At 44.0% G+C, this 19,882-nt stretch overlaps 1 protein-coding gene across 3 annotated transcripts in view; it reads left to right on the top strand.

Annotated features, from left to right (window-relative positions):
* PDSS1 (decaprenyl diphosphate synthase subunit 1) overlaps positions 1-19,882 on the top strand; it is a 49,201-nt gene that overhangs the window by 7,128 nt on the left and 22,191 nt on the right. For all 3 annotated transcript variants that reach the window (XM_070433152.1, XM_070433161.1, XM_070433170.1), the window contains exons 2-5: positions 3,698-3,762; positions 4,239-4,359; positions 8,703-8,833; positions 17,904-18,045. In XM_070433152.1, the coding sequence (XP_070289253.1) occupies positions 3,698-3,762; positions 4,239-4,359; positions 8,703-8,833; positions 17,904-18,045 (459 nt within the window). The remainder of the gene's footprint in view (positions 1-3,697; positions 3,763-4,238; positions 4,360-8,702; positions 8,834-17,903; positions 18,046-19,882) is intronic.

The following is a 19,882-nucleotide window of genomic DNA, read 5'->3' as shown; positions in this document are numbered from 1 at the left end:
GTACTCTTAGAAATGCATTGTTAGATGATGTTGTATGAACATCACAGAATATACTTAGACAGACCTAGATAGTATAGCCTACGGTGCTATGTTGTTGTTGTTTTTATATGTGACTGACAGCAGAGAGGTTTGTTTATACCAGCAGCATCACAAACGTGAGTAATATGTTGTGCTACGTTGACGGTAGACAACAGGAATTTTTCAGCTCCATTATAATCTTAGGGGACCACCATCAGATATGCAGCCCATCATAGATCAAAATGTGCAGCACATGACCATACTGAATTGCAAACATCTGTATAGGTGGTGCCTGAATTACAATGGTTCGACTTAAGATTTTTTAACTTTACAATGGTGCAAAGCCATGCATATTCACTAGAAACCAGCTAAGCTATGCGGCTCAGTAGGTTAGGTATATTAAATGCCTTTCAACTTACAATATTTTTTTTTTAATATATTTTATTGATTTTTTTTTTTACAGAGAGGAAGGGAGAGAGATAGAGAGTTAGAAACATCGATGAGAGAAACATCGATCAGCTGCCTCCTGCACATCTCCTACTGGGGATGTGCCCGCAACCCCAGGTACATGCCCTTGACCGGAATCGAACCTGGGACCCTTCAGTCCGCAGGGCGACGCTCTATCCACTGAGCAAAACCGGTTTTGGCAACTTACAATATTTTTAACTCATATGAGTTTATTGAGATGTAACCTTATCGTAAGTCCAAGAGCATCTATATACCAGTTTTTAGACTTGACTTTGCTTAACTGCAAGTTCTCCATAAAGCAAGTAGTTATGAGGATCAAATGGTATAAAAGCACACTGTAAGATGTTATTACTAATATAGTGATTCTTGTGCTAAATTTATCCTTTTTGTCAAAATGCTTTCTTCACCCCTGGCCAGAAAGAGCATTGTCCCAATACACCAAGGTGTGGGTTTGATCCGGTCAGGGCACATACAAGAAGCAACCAATGAATGCATAAATAAGTGGAACAACAAATCAATGTTTCTGTCTGTCTGTCTGTCTCTCTCTCAAAATAAATTTAAAAAAATTTAATCCTCAAATACTCTGTAAGAACCCTTACTATATTAGATTAATAAGTTTTGAAATGCCTGTGTCCCTGAATTCATCGAGATTGGCAGTCTGTATATTTAGGTCCCCAGTGTCTGCCACAATTCCTCCCATAATTATGCTCAATAACTATTGTAACTAATATGCATCATCACCACCCCTGAATCTTCTGGAAGTTCTGTTGTTCTTGATCTCTGATTATGTTAATACTAGAGGCCCAATGCATGAAAATTCGTGCAAGAGTGCGCTTTCCTTCCCCTGGCTGCTGGCACCGGCTTCCTTCTGGCACTGGGACCCGGACTACCTTCCCTCCAGCTGCCAGCAGGCACCCGAACCCGGGCTTCGCTCTGGCTGCCGGCTTCATCCAGAATGACGTCTGGTCTAATTAACATATTACCCTTTTATTATTATAGATTATCAGAATGTGCTGCTGAGCTGTTTGTTTTTATGCCATATCAAGAAGTACCACCCTGGCTGGGGTGGCTCAGTCCCATTTACTTAAAGGTCACCAGTTTGATTCCCGTGCCCAGGTTGCAGGTTTTGGTGTAGTGTGTGTGGGAGGCAACTAATTAATGATTCTCTCTCACATCGATGTTTCTCTTCCTCTCTCTTCCTTTCTAAAATCAATAAAAACTTTTTTTTTAAAGTACCATTTCCAAGTATGTTTAGGAACAATAACTTAAAATAGGCAGTGTTTGTGAAAATGTAAATTACCTCCTTAACACTGAAATCTTTTTTCCTTTTCACCATGTGGGCTGATGTTTTTGGCATCTTGATTATTTTTGTTTTAAATCAGTGTAAGAATTTAAAAGAATGTAAATAATACTAATCTTTACTATTCTCTGACCAATCTTAGTTAAATGGAAGGAAATTGTTTTAAAACTACTTTTCAGATCTGGAAAGATAGATAAGAATATGGAAACTGTAGCTTTCTTTGTAGGAAGGGATAGATTATAGCTGCTTTTATTTTCTGGTTTTTTCTTATTTGTAATTTCTATAATGACTAATATTGCTTTTGTAATAAGGAAGAGAAATGTCTATGATAATTTTTCTAAAGTTTGCAATCTACCTATAAACAGACAACTTTAAAGATTATATTGCCCTAGTGCTATGGTCAGCACACTGCGACTCACGAGCCACATGCGGCTCTTTGGCCCCTTGAGTGTGGCTCTTCCACAAAATACCACATGTGGGGCGTGCACGTACAGGGTGATTGAATCTTCGTGGCCCATGCGCAGAAGTTGGTATTTTGCGGAAGAACCACACTCAAGGGGCCAAAGAGCTGCATGTGGCTCGCGAGCTGCAGTTTGCCAACCACTGCCCTAGGGGGTTTGGCTCAGCGGATAGAGGTTTAGCCCACGGACTGAAGGGTCCGGGTTCGATTCCAGTCAAGGGCACGTACCTCTGTTGCAGGCTGGATCCCGGCCCTTGTCAGGGTGCATGTTGGAGGCAACTAGTCAATGTGTCTCTCTCACATTGATGTTTCTCTCTCTGTCTCTCTCCCTCCCTTCCACTGTTTCTAAAAAATTAATGGAAAAATATCCTCAGATGAGGATTAACAACAACAACAAAAGATTATGTTTATCATGAATTGTGGGAGTTTCTTTATTCTTTTTTGCTCCTTAAATTTTTATTTTTCAATTACAGTTTACATTCAGTATTATTTTATATTAGTTTCAGGTGTACAGCATTGTGGTTAGACAATCATATACTTTACAAAGTGTTCCTCCCCATATTTCCAGTACCCACCTGGCAGCATACATAGTTATTACAACACTAGTGGCCCGGTGCACAAAATTTGTGCGCGGGGGCGGGAGTTGTCCCTCAGCCTGGCCTGCACCCTCTCCGATCTGGGACCTCTCGGGGGATGTCCAACTCCCTCTCGCAATTCGGGACCGCTGGCTCCTAACCGCTCGCCTGCTTGCCTAATCACCCCTAACCACTCTGCCTGCTGGCCTGCTCGCCCCCAACTGTCCCCCCTTGCCAGCCTCATAGCCCCCAACAGCCCTCCCCTGCCGTCCTGATCGCCCCAAGTGTCCCCTCTGCCGGCCTAATTGCCTCCAACTGCCTCCCACCCGCCAGCCTGCTCGCTCCCAACTGCCCCCACCCTGCCGGCCTGCTCACCTCCAACTGCCCCCCCTTCTGGCCTGATTGATCGCCCCCAACTGGCCCCCCCTGCTGACCTGCTCGCCCCCAACTGCCCCCCCCCCCCCAGCGGCCTGATCACCCCCAACTGCCCTCCCCTCCTGGCCTGATTGCCCCTAACCTCCTCTCCCTCGGCCCCACCACCATGGCTTTGTCCAGAAGGATGTCCGGAAGGTCTCCTGGCCTAATTAGCATATTACCCTTTTATTAGTATAGATTATTGACTATATTTCTTTGCTATATTTTACATCCCCCATCACTTCTCAGTCTTTTGGCTAAGATCAAATGTACTTTTCATCCCTGTGATTATTTTGTAACTACCAATTTGTACTTCTCAAGCCTTTCACCTTTTTCACCCAGTTCCCCAACCCCATGCCCCTCTGACAACCATCAGTCTGTCCTGTGAGAATTTTTGTCTAGCGTAATAAACAAGTTTTTCATGAATATTCTTACAAGTTTCTTCATATTTTTATTTTACAGATGTCCTGTTTTTATCTTGTGAAGAGTTTAACATCTGCCTGTCTAAATATGTACAGTATATCACGGTAAGTTTATCATTTGTATTGCAACTACCAAAATTATTAGCCATATTACTAGTAAATTTCTGTTCTAAATTTGGTGGTCTAGTCCAACAAATTGAATTTGTTGTTTGGATAACTGCTATAATATCTATCTGCCCTGTGTGATCTCTCCCTTTTCAAAAAAAAATGGGAATATAATAAAACTTAAACTCAACTCAGAACACAAGAAACATGGTTTAGTCTTTCTTTGATTTTGTGGGTTCTCCAGGTCCTGGTTATAAAAATAAACATAAACAGTACTATTGTTTAGCAAGAACAGAATTCTGTATGTTTTTCTAAATTACAATGACCCTTTTAGATTAATGCTTAATTTCTAGCAAGTATCTGGGCTTAAGTTTTCTATCATCTGAATATTATATATATATGCATATGCAAATGTGTGTATAATTCTTATAAAATAACACTCAAACTTACATTTTGTGCATTTGTGCTTGTCCCAGGCTCCATCACACAACATCGGCTGTGTTCTGTTACAGTAAACCTCGGAGCGGTGAGAAATACACCGATCCGTTTCAGCTTGGTAGGAGATATTTGAAAGGTCTGTATGAGGACATTAGGAAGGTAAGACAGTTCTGATGATGCTGTGAAGTATGTTGAGCTTTTAGAATTATGAAAACAGGACACAGGTTTCAGATACGTACAGAGCCATTGCAGACTTCATAAGTCAGGTTTCAGAAGTTTCTTGAGCAACAGCCATGGGACAATATGGAGGACCGAACACATTACCTCCAGAAAGAGGTTGTTGCAGAGTTTGGTACCTGAAGAAAATGGTACAGGTAGCACCTACCTGTCCAGTGGGCTGTCTGACATTTTCTCTCCAATTCTATCCCCTATTCCACCCCTGTTGAAGCACTGAAGCCTCAGTGGCTGCTGTCGTCTCCCTTATCTGGTCCTGAATGTCAGTGCCGGACTGCTTTCATCATTAAGTGCTCTCCTCCCAACAGTTTCAGTGGTGCCCAGCCTCACTGTATCCCAAACGCTGCCAGAAATGTCCACATGCCGCTCGTCAGCTTCCTTCCCCTCTCGATCCTCCTCGAGCTCCACCCCACTCGGCAGTTTTCACAGCAACACCACTTCCTACGTGACAGGCCACGCAGAGCCCCTGAAGGAGGCTCTCCCTCAGTGCCTGCTCTGTCACCGTACAAGCTCTTTTGTGCCGTCGACTGACGGGAACATCCCTTCCTTTCCAGGATAGTCCCCTTACCTCTAGTTAAGCTTCATCCCCAGCACCTGGGGCACTGCTCCCACAGTAGCCTGTTCTCCTTGACCTGCAGACTCTCGCTCTTTGTGTCTCTTTCCTATGCCTTTTAGGGGCTCCAATTTGTTCGAGTTCGTCTTTTTTTTTTTTTTTTTCTTTTTTTTTCAGAGAGGAAGGGAGTGGGAAAGAAAGATAGAAACATCAATGAGAGAATCATTGATCAGCTGTCTCCTGCACGCCCCCTACAGGGGATTGAGCCCGCAACCTGGGCGTGGCCCTTGAACGGAATCGAACTGGGGACCTTACAGTCAACAGGTCTGCGTTCTATCCACCGAGCCAAACCAGCTAGGGCTGTCTTTTTGTTTTGTTTTTAACATTTTTATTGATTTCAGAGAGGAAGGATGGTGAGGGAGAGATAGAAACATCCATGATGAGCAGCTAGGGCTCATGTTTGTCTTTTAAAGGACCATTCCTTGACCCGGTGACCTAGCTCTTCCCTTCCATCACAGAATGCTCTTCCTCTGTCTCTATTTTGCCCCTTCACATTCACCCCACCATCACACTAGGGCTTTCTTTCCAGCCTCTTCTCAGAACCTGCCTTTGCCTGGGTCTTCAGTCGCTTCCTTCTAATAAACCCAGTGGACACTTCCGTTTTTATCATCCTTGACTTTTTTGAACATTGATCACTGTGGACCACTCCCACTCCATGACACTTTTCCCCTGGCCTTGTTCTGATTCTTAGACCATTCTTCAGCCTGCTTCCTCCTCTGTTGGCCCCTCCTCTGTGTCCTCAGTCTACCTGTTCCCATTGCTTACGACTCCCAAGAAATACCTCTATTCCAGATTGAATCATTGGTTTGAAACCCGTACATCTAACATCTAACTGCTCACTGGCAGCTCCATGTAGTGTCCATGACTATCTCAAATTTAACATATGTGAATCTCTACTTTTCCCTCCTGTCTTTTCTCCTGTTTTTCCCAGGATCCCCAGAACGATCCTCCACTCATCCATCTCTTTCCCCCTCCACATCCCCTGGTCCAAGCCTGTCAAACTCAAAGGCTAACACGGGCCAAATAAGGTTTAATTTTATGTGGGCTGCAAGAAAACAAAAGCTTCATTTTTCATAGAAACATAGGTTTATTTCGATAGAGACATGCTGAATACAAAGGGCTTAAATAAATGAGTAATCGTTAACATAAAACAATAAAACATTTTAATAAAAATTAATATTTTTTTTTGAACATTAACTTACCAGACACTGAATAACTGCACAAATTAATAAGCGTAACGCAAAGAAACCTATTTTTCTTGTTCTCCAAAAGTGAAATATTTCCTGTTGCGCACACCAAACAAGTCAGTACCAGACTAATGATGTGGCAATCAGCTGCTAAAATACTTGCTGCTAGTATTAGTGGAGAGAAATGGTGAGCCTGCGTGTAAGGTGCGAAAGGGAAATGAATGCAACACAATTATAGTAACCAGTCATTAGCAAACATTGTAGTTCGTTATAATAATTGTGTATAGCAGGATACTGTAAAAATAAAGTTATGAATTTTTTTGTAAACCATTTCTTACATCCCATTATATTGACTGGGCCGCAGAAATATTCACTGTGGACCACATGTGGCCCGCGGGCCGAGAGTTTGACATGCTTGCCCTGGTCTGTCTCTTGCCTTCAGTCCCACTGCCTTAGGTTAGGCACCCCCATCTGTTGCTATCATCCTTGCTGTCCCCCTCCCTCTTTCACTCAGAGCCTGCTAAATATCTCCATCTACTCCTATTTCCACCTGAACTCATATCTCCAGCAGAATTTAAGGAAATGTATGAATATTACTTTGATGGAAAAGGAAAAGCCTTTTGAACAATGATCATCATGCTAATTAATGGCCCAAGCGTGTAATAATGGCCAGAGGTGCCTCCTATGTGATCCCAGGGTAACTGCTACCTCAGGGACAGCACCCATCCTGTTATTGTGTTTTATTGCAGTTACTGTTTTATTCTCCCCATCTAGACTCTGAGCTCCTATAGGCAAGGGGCTGTCTTATTTATCTTTGTAACCTCTACATTTATTACCATTCTTGGCACTCAGTCTATAATTTAGTGAGTTAATGACTAACCTGCTGTATGGTTTCTCCTGTGCCTAGGAGGGTCCATTCCTTTGTGTGTGTGTGTGTGTGTGTGTGTGTGTGTGTCTGTCTGGCTTGCTTTGTTTTTGTTAATCCTCACCTGAGGATATCTTTTCCATTGATTTTTAGAGAGAGTAGATGGGAGGGAAAGAAGAAGGGAAACATTGATGTGAGGCACATTGGTTGCCTCCTACACTTGCCTTGACTAGGGATGGAATCTACAACTGAGGTACATGCACTTGACCCTGAGTCAAACCTGCAACCCTTGGGTGCACAAGCCAACACTCTAACCACTTAACCACACCGGCCAGGACTCTGGGTCCATTTTTAGCTCCCACTGCCTCTGGGGGATCAGCTGTGATTAATTCCAGCAAGCCCTTGCACAGCAGGTAAAACACAAACACCTCCATCACTTGGAAGGAGCTCTCCTCTTCACAAATCAAAGACCTACTTATCCTTAATCCCAGGTCAAAGCTGATCTCCTCCAGGAAATGTTTAGTTTTTTTTAGCCTACACTGCTCTCTCCTACTTTGAACTTATAATGTATTTAATGTACAGCATTATTCAAGATATGACCGCATTATTTACTGAATATTTCTCTTTTAAAATAGTTGGTTAGCCCTAGCCGGTGCTCAGTGGTTAGAGCATTGACCGTGGAGAAGGGTCATGGGTTCAATTCTGGTCAAGGGCATGTACCTCGGTTGCAGTCTCAATTCCCAGCAGGTTGTTGAGCATGGGGCGCATTCAGGAAGCAACCAATCGATGTGTCTCTCTCACATTGATATTTCTCTCTCTCTGACTCTCCCCCTCCTTTCCACTCAATGGAAAAATATACTCAGGTGAGGGTTAACAAAAACAAACAACAAAAAACAGTTGGTTAGAATGTCCTGATATGCCAAGGTTGCGGGTTCCATCCCAGGTCAGGGCACATACAAGAATCAACCAATGAATGCGTAAGTAAGTGGAACAATGAATCAATGTTGTTCTCTCTCTCCAAGATCAGTTTTAAAAAAGAAAAAAAAAGTTTTGTCTCCCCAACTCATTTGTAAGCTCCTCTCATCAGACAAACCACGTCTTACACTTCCCTTTTGAATTTACCGCTGCTGCTTCTCCCCGGCCACCATCTTACCTTCTGCCCGATGCACAGCTTCTCCCTCCCAGGACAGCCCTGACCTGCTTCATGGCTCCCCACAGCCACTGGCTCCCAAACTCCCTGACTTTGTCCCCTCCTCTCCCTCTTCCACACTGCTAGCCAGCCCCTGCCCCCTTCTCCAGCTGTCACTGGGCTGGGCTGGGTCACTCAGAGCTTTCCTCCCCTTCCTGCTGCCTCTCAGAGTCACTGGAAGCAACGCCTGCTCTCGCACTTATGCCACTTGGAGTCAAGCCAGGCATTGCTTGTTGCCCAGTCACAGGGCAGCCAGGGTTTTGGCCATACCATTGAGGAACCTTTTCCAACTGAGTGTTGAATTTCTCAATTAAGATGAATACACAGAAGTCAAATCCAAGTTTTGTAAAAGAAATCCTGTTGACTTTCTATGCAGTTATGATGCCATATTGACACACAGACTCTTTATTTCAGGAACTGCTCATATCTCCAATAGAACTTAAGGAGATGTCTGAGTACTACTTCGATGGAAAAGGAAAAGCCTTTCGACCAGTTATCGTGGTGCTAATGGCCCGAGCGTGTAATAGCCATTATAACAACTCCCGGTGAGTCTTTACTTCTGCTGCTCTGTCCTCTTATATTTGGCAGGTCTTCCTTCCCAAGGTCACCGTTTAGCTTCCTGTTTAAGGTGTACCGTGCATCTAAGAATCCACTTGATGATGACTCGATTCTGACTAGGAGCCACTAAGTCACTCTGGAATCTGGCCTGGGCACCTTCCTTTTCCACCTTTTTCATGTCCATGGAAGAACGACTTCAGCTGTAAATAAGCATTTTAGAAGAAGCCTAAAACTCAAATTTAGTTTTCTTTTTTCAGAAGTAGAGACTACCAGGATGTATGCATACATGTAATCATTGTCCACACGGGCCAGTTAGTCCAAAGGTTGATGGGTATGAAGTGATAAGCTTTGCCAAGATTCTGGGCACCACACCCCCTGCAGCGCCTGCCTGTCTGGGGCTTAAAAAAGGCATTTTGACTGTGGATCCTTAGCTTTCGTGTTTCGAATATATTTAAGATTTTAAAATATGAAAACAACAGCAACATTTAGTATTAAAAGGAAAGAGGATGTACCCATATTACCAAATGCAGCAGTCTTTATCATTCCCTCTGCCCGCCCTCTTCCTGTAAGTCCCACAGTATGCAAATAATTTTGGGTTCTGCTTTGTTTCCTTACCAATCTTTTTTTAAAGTCTTCATCATGGTGCCGGAGTGTTTTCTTAGTTGTTATTTTTACATCATGTATTCTATTGATGTAAATTCCAGTAGACCATAATGTACTTCTACATTTCCCTAGGGTCAAACATTTGTAGTATAGTCCCTTTCCTCAACACAGTATTTTTTCTGATTTTTTTCACATTTTTTATTGTGGTAAAATACATACATTGTAAAATTTACCATCTTCAACTGTTTTTTATTTGTTTGAATATTTATAGTGCATTTATTAATCAGGTAGGTGGCAATCTGAGAGAACGGCAGATGTAAAACTCTGAAAATGCCACTCTTGACATTTCATTGCAAACAAGCTCTTATATAGGATGTGTGTGTTGGGGGGGGCGGGGGTATCTAATGTTAGTGAGTTGCCAGGATCAGCCTTCTCTTTTTTATATTTTATTTTTTAAAATCTTTAATGTTGAAAATATTTCATAGATCCTCCTTTTCCCCCCCATTAACTTAACCTCTTCCAGCCCGCTCACATCCTCCCTCCCCAGGCCCTTACCACCCCATTGTCTGTGTCCACAAGTTATGCCTGTATGCATACAAGTTCATTGGTTCAACATACATTTTAAAGAATGCCTTTGTCAGCACTAAATTTAAGGATGCTGTAAGAGTCAGCATCAGATGTTGCTTCTTAGCAGGTGCTCCCCTCTGCCCACCACAGCTTTGGTGCCCTGCTGCTGCACCCTTGCAGCTCCAACACAGCGCACAGTGCTCAGGGGTGCCTCCCAGTCACCCTGAGACTTTCGGCGAGCCCCCAGGATGGTTTGAACAAGCAGTGAAATCTCTGGCAGTGACCTTTTAACCATCATCCGCCCATTTCCAATTCATTTAGAAGGCAGAGCCGCAGCAGTGCTCCCTCCGAGCCAGACTCGAAGTGCATTGCGTGTGGTCTAGACCAGCCATGGGCAAACTACGGCCCGCGGGCCGGATCCGGCCCGTTTGAAATGAATAAAACTAAAAAAAAAGACCGTACCCTTTTATGTAATGATGTTTACTTTGAATTTATATTAGTTCACACAAACACTCCATCCATGCTTTTGTTCCGGCCCTCCGGTCCAGTTTAAGAACCCATTGTGGCCCTCGAGTCAAAAAGTTTGCCCACCCCTGGTCTAGACTCTAGAGCAGGTTTCTCAGCATTGGCCCAGCTGGGGTTTTGGGCCACCTTATTTGTAGAGGGAGGGGTTGTCAATGTGCATGGACCTAAGGTGTAGCACACAGTGGCACCCCTGGTCTCTACTCACAGGTGCCAGTGTGCCCCTCCCCCGAGCTGAGGACAGCCCACAGTGTCTCCAGACATTGCCACATGTTCCCTGGGGAACAAAACCGTCCCTGGTTGAGAACAACTCATCTAGGGAAATGTGTGTTTATATTTTTTATTTCTCAGATTAATACTCAATACAGTTCATTACCCTCAGAGAGAACATGAACAGGAAAATAGTCTGCACTGCTCTACCTCCTGTCAGCTGTTATCCCCGCAGGTGAAAGTTTTCTCAGCTTCCTTTACTAAACTATATAAACTGTTGGTTGCAGGAAACATGGGAGAACATAACAGAAGGCATTGCTAGTTTAAAAAGTAAGTTCAAGACTGCCCTCTCCAGGAACGTCTTAGCTGCAGTGTCATTCTCCCCTTAGGTGATCAGAGCAGGGCTTGCCGAAGGCACGGGGCAGAGGCCCACGTCTGGCGCTAGGCTGTGAGCCATGAGGGAGGCGTGCATTTGGATAGTACAGTATCCCAGCTACATTATTTTCCAAGCCCCAAATACTTGAGAATAAGGACCCTTCCTAAAGTCGTCCCCCCCCCCCCCCAAAGACTCTTGTAGATGAGGCTCTTACTGAGCTCAATATCTAGCTGTTAGTTCCATGACACTTAAAGCAGAGAGGGGTTTGGGGAGAACTGGAGAGCTGGGCCTGGTGTGCTTTTGCTTGCTGAGAAAGATGGATCTGACAGAGCGGACCAGAAGGAAAAGAACACGTTCCACAGTCTCAGTAGTTCAAGGACCCAGACTTGGAGCAAGTCAATTCAGTAGCAGATAAAGGTAGTCTGTATGGATATATGATTAGCATACTGAAAACTTGAACACATGTGTCTTTATCAAGGATTTAGGAAATGCAGTTCACATCCTGAGAGTTGTGTAAAGACAGAGACTTCATTTGCATTTTAAATAGTGAGTTTGTTCAGAACCAAACTGATGAGATTCTAATTATATCTTTAAAACTCCTAGTGACGCAGAGGATGAGAAGAAAGAAGGGTCTCCCTCCCATGATTGTTTTTCAGAGCAGGAGCCTCTCTGCTCTTGAGCTGTGAAGAGACTTGGGAAGTCCTTAGCACAGGACCTCTGAACTGATGCCCCAAGGTTCAGGTCACCCATAGGGATAGGACAGACTCTCATCCCACTTTCCCACAATTTATAGGTGGTGCTGCAGTGGGTCAGCAAAGGTTGAGCCTCTACCAAAACCTTTAAGAAAAGCTTCCATTTGGCTTACAGAAAATTAAATTATTACTCCCACTAGACCAGTGGTTCTCAACCTTCCTAATGCCGCAACCCTTTAATACAGTTCCTCATGTTGTGGTGACCCCCAATTTCATTGTTACAAATTGAACATAATTAAAGCATAGTGATTAATCACAAAAACAATATGTAATTATATGTGTTTTCCAATGGCGACCCCTGTGAAAGGGTCGTTCAACCCCCAAAGGGGTCGCACCCCACAGGTTGAGAACCGCTGCACTAGACAGACCTGTGTTCCCCAAACTTTGTGCATCAGAATCTCCTGACATGCTTTTTAAAAATGCAGTTCCTGTGCCTCACCATGAGAGATTGTGATTCAGTGTCTAAGGCCTCTGCCTGCATTTTAAAGAGTATTGATTCCCAAATGGTGGACCAGAGATAGATATTTAAGAAACAGTGAGCTTGTCAAAGTTCTAACAAGCCAAGTGAAACACCAATTTTTAGAATTGTCAGGAGAGACAAAGAGAAGAACATTTTCAAACAGAACTAGAGCCTTTTGTATGCCACTTGAGAACTCTGTGTACAGCCTCTAGATTTGGAAATAGCAGCTCTCTAGGTCTCTATTGTTAAAGTGAAACCAGATTTACTACTTTAATTTATTTGCTTCCCTACTTTGCTCCAAACCAACATAATACATTGCCAAGGTTTGATATTTCTTTTTATAGACAATTTTTCCTCATTGGGGGTTTACTTGTAATTTGTTTCAGACTTCACATTATATATTAGTATGAATAGAGGAAAACAGTTTTTTTAGATCACAAGGAAGCTGGATGGAGTGTGTGTGGGAGGTCATTATTACCAGAGGCCTGATGCATGAAATTCATGCACTCGGGGCTCCTCAGCCTGGCCTGCACCCTCTCACAGTCTGGGACCCCTTGCACCCTCTCACAGTCTGGGACCCCTTGGGGGACGTCAGCCTGCCAGCTTAGACCCAATCCCCCCCTAAGCCAGTCTTCAGACATCCCTCTCACAGTCTGGGGCTCTCGCAGTCCGGGACTCCTCGTTCCTTACCTCCGCTGTGCTCACCAGCCATGAGCCCAACTTCTGGCTGAGTGGTGCTCTCCGCTGGTGAGCGCAGCAGCAGTGGTGGGAGCCTCTCCGCCTCTGAGGCAGCGCTGAGGAGCAGCCAGCCCAGCTTCTGGCTGAGCGGCACTCCCCCTGTGGGAGCACACTGACCACCAAGGGGCAGCTCCGCATTGAGCGTCTGCCCCCTGGTGGTCAGTGTGTGTCATAACGGGCAGTCTTTCTGCTGTTCAGTCGATTTGCATATTAGGGTTTTATTATATAGGATATCTATTTTTGTCTGTGCTTAAAATTATTCATTATAAAATTTTTGTTTCAATTTTAATGAAGGAAAAACAAGTGTCCTGAAGGTATGAATCATACACAGTCTTGCAGGTGTGATGTACAGAGGACATAGCCAGCTTTCAAGACTCGGGCCTCCTCTGCTCATGCTGTCTCGCCTGTCTGGCTTTCTTAGCTCTTCTCCAAAAGGGTGGGAGGGTGTGGCAGCTGTTTCACCGCAGGAAGTAGACATGGTGCCCAGCTTTTTGAAGGCATTGCTGTGTGGCACTTTGGAAATTTCATCTTAAAGATAGTGTGAGACTTTCCTATATCCTGTAAATTTTGGGTATCTGCCCCACCATTATGCTGTGCTATGCATAAGCAGTGGCAATATTTTCCAGATAGAAGCTGACACACATTAAAACCTAATTGTATAGGGAAAGGTGCATTAGATAAAATTATAAAGCATCTAAAATGTAGTGTTTGTTCTATGCCAAATAACATACTAAGCAAGAATCTTGATTTCATCTGTTGAGAATTTAGCCATGCAAAATGCCATTTTCATACTCATAGCGTCTATGAAATTTAAAAATATTTTAAGAAATCTTTATTGTTTTAATATCTTCACAAAAACTCTAGTGTCAGTGAGCACTGCCATTGTAGTGCAGGTTCCCAGGAGGAACCCCTGTCTGTTGGCATGGTTTATGGCAGGGGTGGGCAAACTTTTTGACTCAAGGGCCACAATGGGTTCTTAAACTGGACTGGAGGGCCTGAACAAAAGCATGGATGGAGTGTTTGTGTGAACTAATATAAATTCAAAGTAAACATCATTACATAAAAGGGTACGGTCTTTTTTTTTTTTTTTTTTTAGTTTTATTCATTTCAAAGGGGCCGGATTCGGCCCGCGGGCCGTAGTTTACCCACAGCTGGTTTATGGGAACAAAAGTGGTACCCGACTCATGAATGCATGAGAAAGGCTAGAGAGAGGCCTTAACAGTTTTTTTGAGGTAGTTCCACTACTAACCAATAGGAAGTGTATATTGTATTAGAAATCCAGCTGAGAAAATATTCTAAAATCTAGCCTTTTGTATTTTTTTATATGAAAAAAAACTGTAAAACTCTACATATTTTCTATGCATTAAACTCAAATAAGATAGGGCTCAATAAATTTACCTGAAGAATACATAAGGTCCAAGCTTCCTACTGTGGCCTCTGTGAGTGTCTCACTGCGGGAATAAGAACAGCTTGTAGGAGCCATCTGAACCTCCATGTTCATATTTTAAGAAAGTGGTTTTATAGGATGACTTGTCCCTGTTCTCTGTTGCTTTACTTTTTCCCTCTTGAAAGAATGTGTTGTGATCTGGAATATTTAGAACTGTTCTGATTGTGACATATTAATAAACCGGAGGCCCGGTGCACAAAAATTTGTGCACTCAGGGGTAGGGGGTCCCTCAGCCCGGCCTGTGCCCTCTCTCGGTCTGGGACCCCTCGGGGGATGACCACCTGCTGGCTTAGGCCCACTCCCCGGGGGATTGGGCCTAAGATGGCAATCAGACATCCCTCTGGCAGCCCAGGAGCCCTCGGGGGATGTCCACATGCCAGCAGGGAGCAGGCCTAAGCTGCAGTCGGACATCCTTAGCGCTGCCAAGGAGGCAGGAGAAGCTCCCACCACCACCGCTGTACTGGCAGTCGTCAGCCTGGCTTGTGGCTGAGCAGAGCTCCCCCATGTGGGAGCACACTCACCACCAGGGGGCAGCTCCTGCATTGAGCATCTGCCCCCTGGTGGTCAGTGTGTGTCATAGTGACCAGTCATTCCCAGTCGTTCTGCTGTTAGGGTCAGTTTGCATATTACCCTTTTATTATATAGGATAGAGGCCTGGTGCATGGGTGGGGGCTGGCTGGTTTGCCCTGAAGGGTGTCCCAGATCAGGGTGAGGGTCCCGCTGGGTGCCTGGCCAGCCTGGGTGAGGGGCTGATGGGTGTTTGCAGGCTGGTCACACCCCCTTCAGGGTTGGGGTCCCCACTGGGGTGCCTAGCCAGCCTGGGTGAGGAGCTGCTGGCTGTTTGCAGTCTGGCCAAGCCCCCCAGCGACGGAAGCTCCCAGCCTCTCCTTTTTTTCTTTTTCTTTTTTAATTCTGGGATTTATTTACCTTCTATAATTGAAACTTTGTAGCCTTGAGAAGAGCTCAGAGCTGGCCAGGGCGGGCAGGAGGGAAGCTTGGCTTCCTCCATCGCCAGGGGCAATGCAAGCCTTCTGCTCGTTCCAGTTCTGTGGCCATGGCTGGCTTAAAGCAGGTATCTGGGTTTATTTACGTTCTATAATTGAAACTTTGTTGCTTTGAGTGGAACTCAGAGCCAGCCGTGGCAGTTGGGAAGCTTGGCTTCCTCCATCATTGGGGCAACCAAGCCTCCTGCTTGCTCCAGCTCTGTGGCTGCCAGCCGCCATCTTGGTTGTGTTAATTTGCATATAGTCGCTCTGATTGGCTGGTGGGTGTGGCTTATGGCATAGCGAAGGTACGGTCAAATTGCATGTTTGTTTTTTATTAGTGTAGATAATGAGCAGCACTTTACAATGGATTTCAGTGCTAAAGGCAGGTTCTGAGGTTTAGTTCTAACATCTTAGGTCAGAGGAGCCAGTGAGGTATCACATTATAAAATTGTATTTAAAGCAAAATCAAGAGATATCCTCTTGCTGATTTAGTGTCTGTAGTTAAATTCCAGCATCTTTAATGTAAGTACATTTCATTTTTCATTGTTTTTCTGCCAGGTTTGAGGAATCAGAATGAGCACTATCTTTTACAGATGTTCAAGATTAGGGTTTTCAAGAAAAAGTCATATTTTAGTATCCCTCTCACTTTTCTCTCCCCTAAGAGATAACCTGATAATATTTGAAACGTAAGCTATTGCGATAAGTGAAACATTTGGTAAACATGTGCTTAAGTCAGGCATATGTTTTAGGTTCTGAAAATTCAGTTGACTATTTCCTCAGTCTGATTTTCTTTAAATTCAGTTTTTAAAAATTCTCATAGATGGTGATGGTGATAATGATGATTAAAAAGAAACTGGGGTGCAGTCTCTTTTAACTATAAAACTCAACATCTGTGTATCTTCTTGAGAGTGTTTATCCTGTAGTTTGTGTTAAATCTGGGAAACAAAAGTAGAAATTTCTAATGTAAAGTTTAAATATAAATTGAAAGAACATTTTTACAATAACTCTATTTTGGTTATTGATAGTCTTACTAAGCATTTAAGACAGTATTAAAAGCTGTGAACATCTTGACTGTTGGTTCTCTAATACACTCTTTTAGAACTCTTCTCACCTATCTCCCCCCTCCACCTCTGAAATTTAATTGTAACCTAATTGTAAACTTGATCAGCTGACCAAGACCACAATATAAGACAGACAGATGATTCTTCAGCCTGATGGCAAGATTTCTGCAATGTTTATCCTCTTTTTGTTAATCATACAAATTCTACTTCTTAATGCAGTGTCCATCTATATATCTATATTAATAAAAGAGTAATATGCTAATTAGACTGGGAGACCTTCCAGGAGACCTTCCAGATGTTCTTCTGGACAAAGCCATGGTGGCGGGGCTGAGGTAGAGGCGGTTAGAGGCCAAGAGGGGAGGGCAGTTGTGGGTGATCAGGCTGGTGGGGGCGGGGCTGTTGGGGGTAAGCGGACCAGCAGGGGTCCAGTTGGGAGCAAGCAGACCATCAGTGGGGGTCAGTTGGAGGTGATCAGGACAGCGGGGGGGGGGGGGGGCAGTTTGGAGTGAGCAGGCCAGCAGGGGGACAGTTGGGGATGAGCAGGCCAGTGGGGAGGGAAAGTAGGGGCGAGCAGGCCAGCTGGAGGGGCAGTTTGGGGTGATCAGGCTGGCGGGGGGGGCATTTGGGGGCAAGCAGGTCGGCAGCGGGGGGGGGGGGGGCAGTTGGAGGCAAGCAGGCTGGCAGGCAGAGTGGTTAGAGGCAATCAGGCAGGCAGGCAGGCCGGTGAGCAGTTTGGAGCCAGCAGTCCCGGATTGCGAGAGGGATGTCCGACTGCTGGTTTAGGCCCAATCCCTGTAAACTGGCAGTAGGACATCCTTTGAGGGGTCCCAAATTGGAGAGGGTGCAGGCCAGGCTGAGGAACACACCCTCCCCCGTGCACAAATTTTGTGCTCCGGGCCACTAGTATATATATAAAAGCCTAATATGCAAAGTGTTCCCGTGGGAGTTTGACCAGGAGTTCTATCGCTCGCTATGACATGCACTGACCACCAGGGGGCGGCGCAGAACAAAGGAAGGCCCCAGCTGGCAGCCGGGGAAGGGAGTCCCTGGCCAGCACCTGGAAGGTCCTGATGGATCCTGATCGACAGCCAGGCCTAGGAACCTTACCCATGCATGAATTTCATGCACTGGGCCTCTAGTAAAACATAATCTTGGCGTAAAACAAATGTTCTCCAAGTAGTAGAAATGTCTCTGTAGGAAAGCCAAAAGTTTTCTACAGTTTCTCTTAGAGAAATAAAATTCTTTGTCCTAGATTTGATGTCCAGAGTTCACAAGATGAATGCTGAGAAGGTTATAGGCGGTATCTGTTAAAAAGCATTACTTTCTGTTAACTAGAGATGTGCAAGCCAGCCAGCGCTCCATAGCCTTAATTGCAGAGATGATCCACACTGCTAGTCTCGTTCACGACGATGTCATTGATGATGCCAGTTCTCGGAGAGGAAAGCACACAGTTAATAAGATCTGGGGTGAAAAGAAGGTACAGTTTTTTATTTGTTTTTTAATGTTCTTTGGATTACATTTATTTTTCATTTTTGTCTCATTAAAAAATTACACTTCTTCAAATGTGGTCTACCAACTTTCAGAATAGTATTCATGTCTTATCTATTTGTTTTTTATTTTTTTTATCAGAACCTGGGACCCTTGAGTCCGTAGTCAGACTCTCTATCCACTGAGCCAAACTGGCTAGGGCTGTGAGGTTTTTATTTTAAATTGTAGATTAAAGGTTTTGTGTCTCATTGGCCGAATTCCATTCATCAGAACATTGGTAAAGAGAGGGTCGAGTTTTGTTTTGAAAGGGTTGTGGGTAACTCTATGATGTGTCCCGGTGGTCAGCTGTCGGTGTTCAGGGCCTATTCTTAAAGCCTAATTTGGGCTCTTGGTCAGGGAAAAAGATTAAGAGAACAAATGAAGGTCTTCTCCTTGACCAGTCCCCTCTATAACAGCCTCCATTGTTGGGGGCCTCTTTCTGAGTGTGGGTGAAGGAAGGTGGTTCCCTTGAGCTGTGAGACTGGTCTGCCCTTCACAAAGCCACCTGCCAATCTCCCCTTTTCTGTCCCTCAATCGACACTACTATGATAGTGATAAAATAAAATTTAAAAAGTCACACGGTGCCACCTCTATGAGCCTCCATTTCCCTGCCTGAGTTCCCAGATATGCCTTCCTTTAACCCCTCACTCCAGGGAGCCCCATCTAGCAGCTTCAGTTCCATATGCTAGAACTTTTGCTTCCAGGAACCCTAGGGCCAGAGGAAAGAGGTAAAAGCTTAGAGATTTGCTAATGATGTAGCATAGATGAACGGATCTATATGTACACGTATATATCATAATTATAAAATGGCTTCATACGTGTATAGTTATATCAAGATATGTTATATAAAAGGACAATTCATTGATAAACATAGTGAACATCATTAATTTTAGATACTAGAGAAGCAGTAGACAATAAAACCTTAAAATGTGGCTCTAACTGGTTTGGCTCAGTGGATAGAGCATCAGCCTGTGGACTAAAGGGTCCCAGGTTCGATTCCGGTCAAGGGCATGTACCTTGGTTGCGGGCATATCCCCAGTGGGGGTTGTGCAGGAGGCAGCTGATTGGTGTTTCTCTCTCATCGATGTTTCTAACTCTTTATCCCTCTCCCTTCCTCTCTGTAAAAAATCAATAAAATATACTTAAAAAAAATAAAAAATAAAAATAAATAAAACCTTAAAATGTGGTTTGTTGAAAATTCTATAAATTAAAATTTCTATGAACTCTAGCATTTATAACTAGTTACTCTATAACATAACACTTAGGCATATCTTTTGGTATGAAAGTTACTGTATTTGATTATAGCATATAATTCAATTATGTCTAATTTATGGTTAGTTGCATATACTGTATGGACATCTCACAATTAAAGAAAATTGGAAAAATATTGATTAACTAATATTCAGTGAAAAAACTATTTTGTGTCGAAATGAGGGGCAGTGTAATATAGTGCAGAGAGTATTGAACTTGGAGCCCAGGTGCCTTGGTTTAGTTTTCATTGAGAAATGTGTGTTTTGTATTGTGCCCTGTGCTGGGGTAGGCTAAGTTCTAGCTAGGATAATTATTAGTCTGAACCCTCAAGCAGTTTAGTAAATAGGGAATCACCGATTGAGGAAAAGCGCGCCATATGCATTGTGTACGCATTGTGCGAGGGGTGCTCTGCTCCCTCAGAACAGAGACATCTGATCAGGCTGAGTGGGATCTGAGTAGACTTCTGGAGGTGCCATCTGAGCTAATTACACAGATGCGTGCTAGATGAAGAAGGGGAAGGACTTGGGGGCAGAAGA

The sequence above is a fragment of the Myotis yumanensis genome, unplaced genomic scaffold (genome assembly GCF_028538775.1).
Source record: "Myotis yumanensis isolate MYYU_CA2020_CCGP unplaced genomic scaffold, mMyoYum1.0.hap1 SCAF_1, whole genome shotgun sequence".
Taxonomy (NCBI): domain Eukaryota; kingdom Metazoa; phylum Chordata; class Mammalia; order Chiroptera; family Vespertilionidae; genus Myotis; species Myotis yumanensis.
The sequence above is the reverse complement of the archived record's forward strand: the minus strand, read 5'-3'. Positions and strand labels throughout refer to the sequence as shown.